Genomic DNA, 14,867 nt, shown 5'->3' on the forward strand with positions numbered 1-14,867 from the left:
AGGCATGTATACATAAAGAGTATTTTGTGGCATCTGCAAATGAAAAGTTTAGGAGCAAACAGAGAAGATGGTAATTATGACATTAACCACTAACCACAAAAGTACGATATACATTTATTGGTTGCCAGAGGTCAGATTAAACTGTAAAGGTCAAAGTGACAGGATTTCTGCTTTGCTCTTTTTAATGCACCACACAGCTTTAATATATAATACAATTTATTCAAAAGAAAGAGAAGATGTGGGAGGGGACTATAGCGGCCCTTATACAAATAATAATGGAAACCAATCAAATGTATATGTAATATACAAAATATTTTTTATTTTAAACAGAGACTAAAACAAATAACAGAATGCAATAAGTCGTTGGATTTCATAAAGTATCTCCATTATGGTGGTTAAACATAGAGACTTTATAGAGCTTGAATAGTCGTATGTTATTCCGACATGTTTTGCCTCACGGCTTCATCAGGAGATATATGCATCAACCATAGACTAGCGAAAAAGCACCTCAAGGCCCACCCCACCCACCCCCAGCACAAGGGGAGGAGAAGGGGTCAACCATGATGCAGAGAATGCCAAGGATGGAAAGCACTATGCGGCCATAGTGAGCACACACAACGACCAAGTAAAAACAAATAGGCTCAGAGCTTAAAAATGAGAAAGGAGGGGCACCTGTATATGAGAAACCAAAGGTCCAGTAGAAACACAGTATTAAGGACTATAGCTCAACAACAGGAAAGTATGGCTAACAGGTCACCCCCAATCTCTGGCTCAGCTTTTGTTGCGGCAGCTGTGATGTTGGTGGTTTTGGAGCTGCCTGATAACTTGTATTGGACTATAAATGCATCTGATAGGTCCCTGATTCCTCCATAAAGAGGACCTGTCACTTTCATTATGCTATAACATACAGGGCTTGTTAGTTTAAAAAACTGAATTGACAAAAAAAAAAAAAGCACGTGCAACCATGTGTCGGGTGATTGTACATGCAAAAAAGAATAATTGCACCACACACGTTACATATGTGTTGCCTATGGACAATTTAGGGTGCCTTTTTTTTTCGGCATGCACAATATTAAGCCTTAGCAAATCCTTGGTATCTATTTAGTCAACACAACCTCATCTGTTATATTTTACCAAAAATGGATATTGTTTTTGTGAGCAAAAAAATTCATGAAGTATAATGACAGTGGGGAAGGTGACAAGAAGGGTACATCACAGGAAGAAATAGTGTCATCTGCTAACCGTTTTGGATGGTATATTTTTTTAAGAATAAGTCATTGTTCTACACATCAAAACATTGTTGAAATGATGATAAAAAGAGCAAAGTGAGGGTATTTTTACGGTGCCAACAAGATTTAAGAAATGACTTATGCCGCGTACACACGGTCAGATTTTTCGTCTACAAAAGTCCGACAGATTTTCGTCGGACTTTTCGTCTACAAAAGTCCGACAGATTTTCGACGGACTTTTGACGGACTTTTGGCGGACTTGCGGCAGACTTTCTAACGAACGGACTTGCCTACATACGATCACACAAAAGTCCGACGGATTCGTACGTGATGACGTACACCGGACTAAAATAAGAAAGTTGATAGCCAGTAGCCAATAGCTGACCTAGTGTGGGTTTTTGTCTGTCGGACTAGCATACAGACGAGCGGATTTCTGGGTCCGGCGTAGTTACGATGTAAAGATTCGAAGCATGTTTCAAATCTAAAGTCCGCTGAAAGTCCGGGGAAGCCCACACACGATCGGATTGTCAGCCGGCTTTAGTCCATCGGCGTCCGTCGGACTTTTGTAGATGAAAAGTCCGACCGTGTGTACGCGGCATAAGAGTTAAAAATTTGATTTTGGGCTAGTGTGCAATCTTCATTTTGGTTTGAACCTACATATTTCATAACCACCTTATCATTGTTATTATTGTGAATATCTCCTTGTTCTTTGTAAAAAACTTATTTTAAAATATTTTTTGTATAAATAAAATTAATTTTTAACTCTAATGCCCTGTACACACCAACGGAAAATGTGTGATAGGACCTTGTTGTCGGAAATTCCGACCGTGTGTAGGCTCCATCACACATTTTCCTGGAAATTCCGCCACACTAAGTTTGAGAGCTTGCTATAAAATTTTCCGACAACAAAATCCGTTGTCGGAAATTCCGATCGTGTGTACACAAATCCGACGCACAAAGTGCCACGCATGCTCAGAATAAATTAAGAGACGAAAGCTATTGGCTACTGCCCCGTTTATAGTCCCGATGTACGTGTTTTACGTCACCGCGTTCAGAACGATCGGATTTTCCAATAACTTTGTGTGACCGTGTGTATGCAAGACAAGTTTGAGCCAACATCCGTCGGAAAAAATCCATGGATTTTGTTGTCGGAATGTCCGATCAATGTCCGACCGTGTGTACAGGGCATAAGTCATTTCTTAAATCTTGTTGGCACCGTAAAAATCCCCTCAACTTTGCTCTCTTTATCCTATTACTACTTAGGGATGAGGTGCCTTTACAACTAGGTGTTGTACCATGAACAAAAAGATGCGTAGGTGAATCAGACCTACACTTGCTTTTTTGCATTGTTGAGATGAGATTTTGAAAGGAGAGAAGAGCAATCGCCTTTCCTAGCTGCTATAAATAAAATACTTGTAGATATTAGATGACAGACCCACAATTTGTCCCCTTTTTTGGCCAGATCAGGCGACAATCTAATGTCTATTGAGTCACCTGTAAGCATTTATTATGGATGAAGCGATTGTTTAGATTCAGTTTCATATAAGTTGATATTGGAATTGTTTGTACACTTCTCCTGTCCACCTCCATTGGCTTAACAGAAGCATTTGTACAACACAGGCAGGAGCTGTGTCTGCAGGCACTGTGAAGCGGTCATATCAGGCACATTTGCCCAATTCTCTAAAGTCTATAATCCGCTTTATAACAGTGTTTTCCCTTCCTTCACGTTTTACAGTCATTGCCACTGCCTATAGATCTTCTGGTAGCAAAACAAGTCTCCTAAAGGCTGATAATATTTTAAGTTGGAATGGAAAAAGCAAAAAAAGCCCCACAGCTATCCTTCCATTAGGAATGAAGAGGTAAATTTACAGCCGAGCTAATTTTGAGGCAAGACCCTGAAAAAAGACAATTTATAGCCTGTTTTCCAGATGGCTGTAACTTTTTTCAGACAGCCACGCATCCTTCCTCATGTCTGGGAGCTGCATCAGCACACTCTTGGGAAATGAACTGGTTAGGAGGGAGTGTGACCATTTTGAGAAACCTGAGGTTTTCTATTTCAACATTGCTACTGTACACTTTTGTCTAAGTAAACACTTTCTGGGTTTTATCTCCACGCTTGAGAAAGACAAATTATTCTTTGCTGCATAGACATTACGCTCTTGTCTGAAACCTATCATATAAATCTCTCAAGCACAAACCATGATTAGGTATTATGGAAACAGTAAATATTACCAATGTCTATCGAGTGCTGGAGCAACTCCAGGATATATATGTATGATCCTATGGCTTCAAAGTGTGAAAGCTCATTTGAGAGCCAATGCATACACTTAAACCACTTCAAACAGGTAATATTCACCATAGACCTCAGTAAATCATGAATAGGTGTGTTCTTTATTAGACTGCTGCTTTCTGGGATCAATCCATTGTACTAACTGCAAATGATGCATTCTATAGAAAAACAAAAAAAGTGCTTGTGTACCTGTTCCGAATGAAACTTTTTAAAAAGCCTTTCAGTAACGGTACTCATAGATATAAGATGATAGAAAACAGAAAAGTCATTACAACATGTATATGAAGTAACTACAGACAATGCTGGGCAAAACTTCCTTGAGAGGAACACTGATCACCCTGTTTTACTTCTGATAAACTGTTGTTCAATTTACAGAAAGGGAAAGGTAAGGCAGTCACCCCCAGCATGCCTATCCTGCCCTTCTCCATAGTTTATAAACAAATATATTATAGGTAAAATAGGGGGTGTTTGAACTACCAACAACAGAATCAGATGCCTGAATGGCATAACCCCCCCCCCCCCCCCCAATGCATTGCACATGTAGACATATGTACAGCAATACATAGGTGTGAATAGACTCTTAAGTCTAATAAAAACAAAAAAAAGCATGTACAGGTACCTGCAAGCATCTGTGAGATTAATAAGCTTTGCTCTGGCAAAGTGGGAGAAAAAGTTCAAAAAGCTGTCTACATCAGAGTATCTACATGTACATCCAAGTCATTCATTTTACTGGCTCACCTGAGTCCTTCATTGGGCAAAGAGCACACTGCATGCCCCATGCTTCCCCATATAAACAGCAGCATTCTGTGTAAGTAGTCTGCCTTTCAACCAAGGGCTGGCTGCACACATAGTCTTCACTAAGATCCTGCCAGCATACATCTTGGAACACATCGGTTTCTTCTGTAGGTTCTGTGAAAAATCAAATTGTGCATCATTATCTAAACTGAACCACTGAATAAATGCAAAGTTGTGATAAAATAGCCCAGATCTTTATCAGTACAAGACTCCAACCAAAAAAAGTAGATTATCTTTATAGACAATACCCTAATAAGCCAGCATGTGTAGGCCAATACCTAGGGTGAACATAATTTAGAGACAGCATGTTACCTTTTGTTGTAATATGATCTCACAATTCCTGCTTTTAGGGAAATAACATTACATTAGAATAGGTAACAGTTATATAGGAATACATATGTACATATATTTTAATTATACCTTGTATGAGCTATACTGATATGTGAGCCTTAAAGATCTAAAGTCACAGAGTGGCCTAAAGGGCAATACAGTTTACATCAAGCCTACTTCTTTAAAACCTGTCATGATACAAATAATGCTGAAAATACTAGTTGCCTGACTGTCATGCTAACAAAATGACTTAAACATTTTCTGTTTCACTTACCTAAATTGTTTTGGGTTTGTGACAAGCCTTAGGCCCCTTTCACACGGGGCTGTCCGTTTTGACGGACTCCACTTGCTCAGCAGAGATCGCTCCATTGATCCCCACTGAGCCGGCGGAGACAGGTCCATCTCTGCTCATTGTGCAGGGACGAACCTGTCAGAACCTCGTTCTCCTCTATAGGGGATCGGATAAAAATGGACCGGATATCAATCCAGTGCTGTGCATGACAGCAGCGGCTCTCTTGACTCTGTCCCTCCTTACTGGGCAGATTGATAGAAGTGTTGGCCATTGACTCCTGCTGCTGCCAATCAAATCCTATGACGAAGGAGCAGGAGGTGGGGCCGAGCCCCACTGTCTGTCAATTGATGCAGACAGCGAGGCTCGGAAACGAGTCTGCACAAGTGCCTCCTTAGTGGCACTCAGTGGGGGGAAAAAGTCAGGAGTGCCAGCGGGCGACCTGAGAAGAGGTGGATCTGGTCTGCTCTATGCAAAGTATGTAATTTTTTTATTTTAAAAAAAAAAAAAGAAAGCTTTAATATCATTTAAACCTACTGCTTTAAATTCAGCCATCCTCTGCCTAATATGTGCCTAACATTTTTTACGAAAACATTGAGCTTTTAAATTAAATTAACAATTTTTAAAGGGAATGTCTCAGAAAGAAAACTGCCTGAAGTAGAAGTATCTGAACCAGTCATTTCTGATTATTTATTACCTCTAAATATCCATACAGATGAAAAAAAAAAAAAAACACTCCACAGTCATCACAAAAAATGTTTTATTCAATTGGTTTTTCAGGTCATAAAATCATTCCAGCTATCACGGACAAATGGTTTCCAATAATGATGACTCTTTCATGCCACAGGAACTTTTTCAGATATTTGATTCTGCTTCTTTTTTCATCTCCTGTATGAATATTTAGACTGTTTCTGTTTTTAATTACTGCTTTGAAGGAAGCTAATTAAGAGTACGCTGAGAAGCTGAACTCCCTCTATCTGTAATGAGCAAGTTAGGAAGGTGGGGAATCCCCATCCCACCTAAGTGTGGTTGTAAGGCCTAAGCACATTTTACCACCAATGTAAGGTGGCACTTCTCCACTGACCACCAATATACAGTAAGTAGGCATTTTTTACTCTTACTGATTATCAATGTAAGTGAGCATTCTTCCTTCTACTGATCAAAAATGTAAGGCAGAATATTTGTGCCCCACAGACTACCAATAAAAGGGGTAATGCATGACATACTATCCCTGCAATCTATAGATTATTTTGCACATTACACACTACAGACAACATCACTATACATTATTTCATATGCTACATATTCCTGTCCCCATGCACATGCTGTGTTATTTGTTACATGCTACTCACTCCTGCATACTATATTCTTTGTATGTTACATGCCCAACACCGCTGCACTCTAAATGTTGAGGATGCACAGTTGTAAGTAGTACATTACATAATCCTGTTTTCTGCAGTCTTTATGCTGGGTTGTAAATTACATATTACTGACCACTGCATGCTATTTTCTATGATACCCACTTGCTGAACCCCCATCACAAAGCTTCTATTCACATGCAGGTCATTGAGGCTGCGATGTCTGAGCGGGCACATGATATATACACACCCCCCTATTGTACCTTCCTTCCAAAAATGTTGGCTGCTGTGTTGTGCCGGTGGTTTCAATATTTTCTGATTTACTAACAGAGAACAAGTATGATGATCAAGAAAGTCAGCAAAATATCAAAATTCTTCATTTGCATACTTTTTTGATTCTGCAACTTAGAGTATCCATATGACAGCAAAAAGCAATTTCTGAAGGAGAGTTTTGCAATGACAGCCTCAGTAGTTCTCTTATAATAAATTACCTTTACGTTCCACAAACACCAGAGTAATGGCATCATTGCAATTGTTGGCAGTAGAGCAATCCAAAGTACAACAGCTACATATCAATGAAAAATAGAAAGCAAGGCCACGTCTGCTAAATGCAGTTTCAAGGTGTCATTTTCACCATTAGATGAGCAGCATCTTTTTGAGTTTAGTTTGGTAATATATCTTGCGTTATGGCATCTTACAAAAAACACAGCTGGAAAATGACCACTTGCTTCTCTGTCCACAAAGTAGGCAGCCACAGGTTGTTGAACATTTGCTATTCTTCTTCCAGAATAGTACTCAACTTAGTACTCAACTAAAAGATGGCTATAGGTCATGTTGTACAATTTTTAGTAACTTACCAATTACATCCAGTGGTCTGATACACCTTTTTCCTGTAGCATCCAGAACCATCGGACGTGTGCAGAAACAGCTGTATGATCCATCCGTGTTGATACATTCACCATCTATGCAACTGCTTGGGTCATCACATTCATTGTTATCTACAGTAGATAGGAATCACAAATGTATTAACAGTACAGATGTTATTTACAATTTTTATGAGCTACTGGTATCTGAAATGGGAGTATTTCCCGACAATTGATTTCCACTGGGCACAGTCAGCAGTAAATCAGTAGTAACAAAAAGTTGTGTAAAGCAGCTGTATTTGAATGCTTAGTAAATAATTAGATCAAGCTATGAAATTTGATATAGTAATAAAGGAGTGACTAAGCCATTGGATTCCTTTGTTGTGGCTTTAAAATTGACTTTTTGCTCTCCAAAACTTTGCTAGGTTTAAGGCATTTTTTGCTTACCTAGCAAAACTCTCAGACGGATTAGCAAGTGGTCTACACTTGAAGACAGAAGAAGGTGATTTTGTGAAGAAAGTGTGGCGTTAGGTTACACAAATTAGTTGGATAATCACCCTTCGCTAGAAAAGAATTCCAAAAAGGACCTGCAAGTGAACTTTACTGGTGTTGAGCAATTCGCCATCATTAACAAAATGGTTCATATTTCCAAGTCACTCTGATTTATGGAAATTCAAGGATATTTTACCAAGGGCCATCATGTTCTTTGAAAAAATATTGTGCGCAATCAGATTTGTTTTAAAGAAAACCCAATATATATATTTATGATGTTAACAAAATGCTTCATAATACTATTAATACAAGTTAATCTGTGTTTTTCATTAAAATCGCACAGAGTTCAGGCAGAAAGCAAGCTATATTCACTGATATATAACTGGCAATTTAAACTGCTGTGAGAGTTAAGGCAACGCTAGCATTTCTACATGGCAAAAGAGCTGTTAACTGCAACAGCAAAAAATGTGGTAGAAATTTACCATAAACCTGAATACCATTAGGTGAACAAATTAAGGTAGAAAACAGAATACTTAATATTTTCCTGCAAAAATAATTCTATTTAGGGTCCATGTCAAAGTTTAGACTTTATGGGGGGAGATTTACCAAAACTGGTGCTCACAGAAACTGGTGTAGCTGTGCATCAGCATCTAACTTCAGCTTGTTCAATTAAACTTTGACAATAAAAAAACTAGAAGCTGATCGGTTACTATGCACAGCTTCACCAGATTCTGTGGGCACCAGCTTTAGTACATCTCCCATATGTGATTTCTAATCTAGCATCTGACAGTCTGATAAAGATAAAGGTGTACATTTATCAAACAGAGAAGAGCCGAGATCCTGATGATCACAGCTGATCTCTTAGACCCCTTTCACACTGGGGTGCTTTGCAGGTGCTACAGTGCTAAAAATAGCGCCTGCAAAGCGCCCTGAAAGAGCCGCTCCTGTCTATTCAGTGTGAAAGCCTGAGGGCTTTCACACTGGAGCGGTGCACTGGCAGGACAGTAAAAAAAGTCCTGCTAGCAGCATCTTTGGAGCGGTGAAGGAGCGGTGTGTATACCGCTCCTCCACTGCTCCTGCCCATTGAAATCAATAGGCAGCGCGGCTATACCACCGGCAAAGTGCTGCTGCAACAGCGCTTTGCGGATGGTTTTAACCCTTTTTTGGCCACTAGCGGGGGTTAAAAGCACCCTGCTAGCGCCCAAGTACCCGCAAATACGGCAGTAAAGCCGACGACGCTGACGCCCCAGTGTGAAAGGAGCCTTAGGTGTGCCAGTTTATGAAGCTGAGATGAGCCGTGGAGAACATGTTCTTCACTTCTTATCACAGGACACACCCTTCTGTCATTCACTTTTACACAGATAACCAGTTTATGAAGGTAAGATCTGAACATCTCACTGGCCATTTGGGTAAAATATCTCCATCCCAGATTCTCCAGCTCAGAGGTGGAGAATATGGGTGAGAAGCTGCTGTGATGTGAGGAAGGAGGCTTCTTTCTTCCTAATATCAGCAACAGCAAGCTTAAAGATTGATATAAATCATAACTATATGTGTTTTATATATTTACTATATATATATATACACACACAGTACAAACAAACACACAGTATAGTTATAATGTATTTTCTTTTAGGACCCATTCACATCTGAGCAATGCAGAATTCTTGGCAGAAATGCACAACTTTTGGGTGACATTCATTGTAAGGCCTGATTCACACCTATGCATTTTTAGTGCTTTTTGCATTTTGTAATTTTACTACAAAACATGTTCCGTAGGAAACCATGTTAAATGGACTGTAGTGCAAATCTGCAAAATGCAAAAAGCACTATGCTTGCGGTGCCATTGTTTATAGCACCCCAAAAGTGGCTAGCAAATGTGCTGTTTACCAAAATACGCATAAAAAGCAAATCAAAATGCACGTTAAAGTGTCAAACTACATGCTAAAAGAAGCGCCAAACAAAACGTATGTTACAAACCACACCAAAATGTGTGTTAAAATAACCTGTGCCAAAATGTGCGCTAAAGGGCCAAAATGCACAATAAAAAAACATGGCATGTTCAAAAACATTAACATGCGCGTAAATAATACCAAAATCAGCAATAAAAAAGGGCCACAATACACATTTAAAGAATGTGCCAAAATGTGTGTAAAAACGGTCTTTTTAACTTTGGTTTCACTTTTAAAACTCAGCTGCTCTGTGATCACACAGGTATCTCAGGAGATCACAGTCAGCCCTCCCCCTTCTACTCAGATCTCAGGTGTTCTCAGAGGAAAAACAAACGTTCTCAACTTAATAACCCGGGTTGCCAGAGGAGAAGATTTTTCTCTGGGAATTGCTGAGAACTGAAATTAGATATAGAGATAAATTATCTCTGTTTAATAAACGTACACCTAGGTTTGAAGGATTTTGATGCAAAGGTCTGCAGTAGATTCATGCATTCTTAGAAAGGCTTGAGCCCTTTAGACCCCTTTCACACTAAAGGCACTTTTCAGGCGTTTTATCGCTAAAAATAGCGCCTGTAAAGTGCCTCTCAAGCCTCCCTGAGGCTTTCACACTGTGGCGGTGTGCTTGCAGGACGGGAAAAAAAGTCCTGCAAGCAGCATCTTTGGGATGGTGCAGGAGTGGTGTAAACAGCGATCCTAAACTGCCCCTGCCATTGAAATCAATGGGCAGCGCTGCCGAAGTGCCTGCAAAGCACTTGGGACAATGGCACTTTTCCCTGTTCTCTGTTTCAGGGATGAATCAGGGCAGAATCTTTGCCTGAATTCGGCCCTGAAACGGAGGCAAAGATGCACAATGCAGTGTGCTCCACAGTCGCCTCAGAGACATGTGAACTGGCTCCATAGAGAGCCGGTCATATTCTCCTGCTATGTAAATTGGATGCTGAGAAACCCACATCCAATTTGCATAGGTGTGAACCCAGCCTAAGGCATCATTCCCATGAGGCGTGACCGATGCCTCAAAGTCCGCCTCTGTCCGCCGGCTCAGCGGGAGATCTCTCCGTTGATCTCCGCTGAGCCGGCGGATGACAGGTCCCTCTCTGCTCATTGAGCGGGGAGGGGCTTGTCCAGCGCTGCTGCTGCCTATGGAGAGATCGGACGAAAACGAACAGCATGTCCGTTTTAATCAGATCTCACCCGATCCAATCCGCCAGCGACGGATGCGAACGTAGGGGCATCCATCTGCTTTTAGCAGATTGGACCATGTCAGATGTCAAAACTGACAGGCGGACCTGAACGGTCCGACCGCGTGAAAGGGGCCTAAAGCAAAAAGTGTGTTTTGCCCAGTCCCAATTACCCAGTAGCATTAATCTCTAACTCCTAATTAGAGCAAGCATATTGCATGATGGATAGCCATTTATCCCTTGAGGTTAATTGTGGTACAAGCCTCCAACTTCATAGTTTACACAAATTGACTTACCAAAACACTGAAGCTTCACAGGATCATAATATGTGCCTTGTTTGCAATAACACTCATAGCTTGCCTCAGTGTTTAAGCAGAAGCCATTTTTGCATATTTCTTTTCCAAATAATAGGCATTCATCAGCATCTGAAAGAGTCATAGATACATTAAAAACAGGATAAATATATTGTGAATTGATAACTTTATGCTAGAACTATTGACACAAATGAAAAACAAAAATCTACAATAAAATCATCTATAACAAAAAGCACCAGTCTAGATTTAAAATAAAAATAATAAAAACTACCATCACTCATCAAAACACTGTATTAAAAAAATAGGTGTTGGGTGTAAATAATTGCAGATCTATGTGGAAACCATGCTGCTTCATCAAGGCTATTCTGTATAGTGTGATCTCTAATCTAACAATGTACCAATCTCAGGACATACACAACACTAAGGTTAAAGACAGTTACTGTACGTCTGGAGGTGACTAATTCCTCCTTCGAGGTGGATTTAAAATTAGTCATGAAAGGTCACTGAGCAGCTGCAAGACAAAGACAACTTACAGTCCCTTATAGACCAATTACCTGTTATTGGTTACCACTAGGCATACATCAGAACAGATCAGGCTTCATATGTGAAGACAAATTTGTATGACATATCTGTGTTTATATTGGTTTGGGTTTTATTACACATTCCAAAAAACCCTAATACATTACCTGAAATCTGTATGAGCACTTGCAGTAAATTGGATATTACAGTGCAATCTCCAAATGGGAAGGGAATGACATGAACAGTGAACAGTGTAACATGTCAGTGCTAGATGGATATGTATAATAATAATACATATACTCTAGTAAGAATGGCGATACATATCTTAATTCCAGTCTGCATTTGAACTATGCTTGCATTGACTGAAATCTCAACAAGAACTGTCACTCTATGGCAGACTTTAAATGTACCAATGAGGAAGAAATATGTTAGACCACAACAACATGTGTAGAGTAACAAATGTTGAGATTTCATGTATATGGATGGTGCCTGTGAGGAATAGACTACATACTGAGTTGGATTCCACTTCCTTTTTTGTTTAGTGTATGGCAGTATATGGCTTGCAATTAATGAGTGTAAATTAAGCCATGTACAAGTTCTTTGGGGGTGGAAACAGGCGCGCGTGACCATCGGAAGTGACTTATCACAAGCAGAGATTTTAGAACTCATCAGGCACACATTTTTGCTATATGGAAGAGTAAGAAGGCTAAACAGTTTACTACCAAAGTTCAATCAAGTGGCATAAATGATGTTGGTAAATCCTGGTAAATATAAGGCTGGGCAGATATCACACCACCCATCATTCTTCTTTCTGGGTGGACTGCACTGCCTCTGTTACTGAACCTTTCCACTGTGAGTTGCAGGGTCTTGGGGAGGAGGTTATAAGACTCAAAGGAAGGAGGACTTGGTTCAGTTTATGAAGGTCAATTAATTGTTTTGCTTAATTTATTGTAGACCACAGTGTAACTGGATATGGTCTGTGTCTGGACTGTCATACAGGAGCCATTAGGTGTACTTAAAGCATGAAACTATATTAAAGAAAACGGAAGCTAATATTGAGCTGATACTTTAATCAACTAACTACATTTATTGCTTCATTTAATAGTGTATATTGAATTATTTACTATAGAACTGCACTGCTGCACATGTTTCTTTTCTGTTTCCAGTTTTGGAAAAAAACAGGCACAAATATTCTAACCTTCATAGGTCAAGCTATTGCCCTCATAGAGTGACTCCTTTGACGGGACATATCCTTTCCCTTCAGGGCAGAGTAATGCATAATCATCTGAAAAAAATCAAAGAAAAAAATAAAATTGTTTTATATAAATAAGGTTGTGCCTATGTTTATGTATATGTTATTCATGCTTGATAACATGCTGTAGCCTCAGTTTTTCCATTCTCAGGTACAGGTACATATATTATTGAATGAATAAAAGAGTGAACATGTATTTTAGACTACCTTATGGGGATGACTTGTGATTTATAAAAATTATATGCATACTGGCTTTTAATATGCACTTTATATACATACCAGAACTTAAGACTGGACAAGGGAACATCTCACAGGTGTCTCCCCAAGCAGCTCCAAGAGTACAGCAGCATTCTTGCTTAGTGATATTTATAGTAAGAACATTCTCACAGAAATTGACATTATTGAGGTTATAGTAGCATTGCTTTTCTTCTTCATCATAATGCTCATCTGCAGGAAAAAAATACATAAAAAGGGAGATATGATGTTATACGGCTTTTACTGTATAGAGTTCATCACCTCAGATATTTACTTCTTTCCAAAAGTTAAAATGAATAACTGGATTTCAAAACCAACTAGTAATTTACATAAAACAAATATTTGAATTAAAAAACTTTCCAGATATTTCCTACCAAAGCTGAGAGGTCACTAGGTTGTTGTAGCAGGTGCTATCTGGAAGGACTGCATAATGAACAAGCTGGTTAATTATCATATTTATCAACGTATAACACACACTTTCACTGTCTCCTGGGCTGGCATTGGACCACCCGGTGACCCCGCCCCCCTCTGATGCATGGGGAAAGCCATAGGGGAGTCCCCGTGCATCAGAGGGGGCGGGGTCACGGGTGGCCCTGCCTTCCATTATATAAGAGCTGTCATAAGAACAGAAACGTCACACAGCGGGAGACTCCCATTGAGGCAGATCGTCCGGAGGACGAAGCGGGGAAGAAGAAGCGGAAGATGCCAGACGAGAAGACTGAAGGAAGAAGCAGAGGAAGATAGAGGAAGAAGCGGGGGAAGAACAAGATGGGGGAAGAAGAAGAACACCGAAGGAAGACCAGAAGAAGATGGAAGAAGAAGTGGGGAAAGAAGAAGACATTAATAAGGGAATTGTCAAAAACCGGTATTGTGTTTTTTTTAACATTTTTGACACTTTTTTGTGAAATGGTAGGGGGGTACACCCCATTACCAATTCACACGGGGGGGGCAGGATCTGGGGGTTCCCTTGTTAAAGGGGGCTTCCAGATTCCGATAAGCCCCCCCGCCCGCATACCCCCACAACCACCGGGCAAGGGTTATGGGGATGAGGCCCTTGTCCCCATCAACATGGAGACAAGGTGCTTTGGGGGGCTACCCCAAAGCACCCTCGCCCAGGAGATGGGACTTCCCATTACAGAGGCTGCTGTGTAAACAGGAGATTCTTACTGTATGTAATCTGACGACGCTCATCCCACCCCCCTCCCTGTCCCCTCCGAGGCACCCCAAATTGGAACGATCGGCGTATAACATGCATGCACTATTTGCATCCGATTTTCAGGGTAAAAAAGTGTGTGTTATACGCCGATAAATATGGTAGTTCTATTTATATAGCAGGAAGCAGAGGAATGCTACCAACCTACTTGCTGCAAATCAACTCATTTTATGTAGTTGTCTGAATTTTTTTTTATATCTGATCTGATTTTGATTTCAAATGCACAACTGCTGTTTTTAAAAATATGCCAAGTCTTTTCAGCTCAATCCTTCTAATAAATCGGGTTTCTGAAATCTGTTAACAAAAGGAATTGGTTTCTGTGTTATTGTGGAATACTGCAAATCATATCTTTTCAAATCTTTTTTACTTGGTAGCTACAATAAATAGTTTATTGTGACTGAACAAAAGATTATATATAGATCACTGCTACTTAAAACACAAGTTAAAAGAATAGCAGCCACTTCTCTTTAGCCTGTCATAATGAGAAGGTTTGAAACAGAAGTTTAAAAAAATGCTACCATAATTTGCTGCAGGTTAATTT

The 14,867-nt window shown here is 39.9% G+C and overlaps 1 protein-coding gene across 2 annotated transcripts in view; it reads right to left on the reverse strand.

Moving 5' to 3' along the window:
- LTBP1 (latent transforming growth factor beta binding protein 1) overlaps positions 1-14,867 on the reverse strand; it is a 548,083-nt gene that overhangs the window by 17,099 nt on the left and 516,117 nt on the right. For both annotated transcript variants that reach the window (XM_073627728.1, XM_073627727.1), the window contains 5 exons: positions 13,138-13,305; positions 12,805-12,891; positions 11,070-11,198; positions 7,149-7,289; positions 4,258-4,428 (listed from right to left, as the gene is read on the reverse strand). In XM_073627728.1, the coding sequence (XP_073483829.1) occupies positions 4,258-4,428; positions 7,149-7,289; positions 11,070-11,198; positions 12,805-12,891; positions 13,138-13,305 (696 nt within the window). The remainder of the gene's footprint in view (positions 1-4,257; positions 4,429-7,148; positions 7,290-11,069; positions 11,199-12,804; positions 12,892-13,137; positions 13,306-14,867) is intronic.

The sequence above is a fragment of the Aquarana catesbeiana genome, linkage group LG04 (genome assembly GCF_042186555.1).
Source record: "Aquarana catesbeiana isolate 2022-GZ linkage group LG04, ASM4218655v1, whole genome shotgun sequence".
Lineage (NCBI taxonomy): Eukaryota > Metazoa > Chordata > Amphibia > Anura > Ranidae > Aquarana > Aquarana catesbeiana.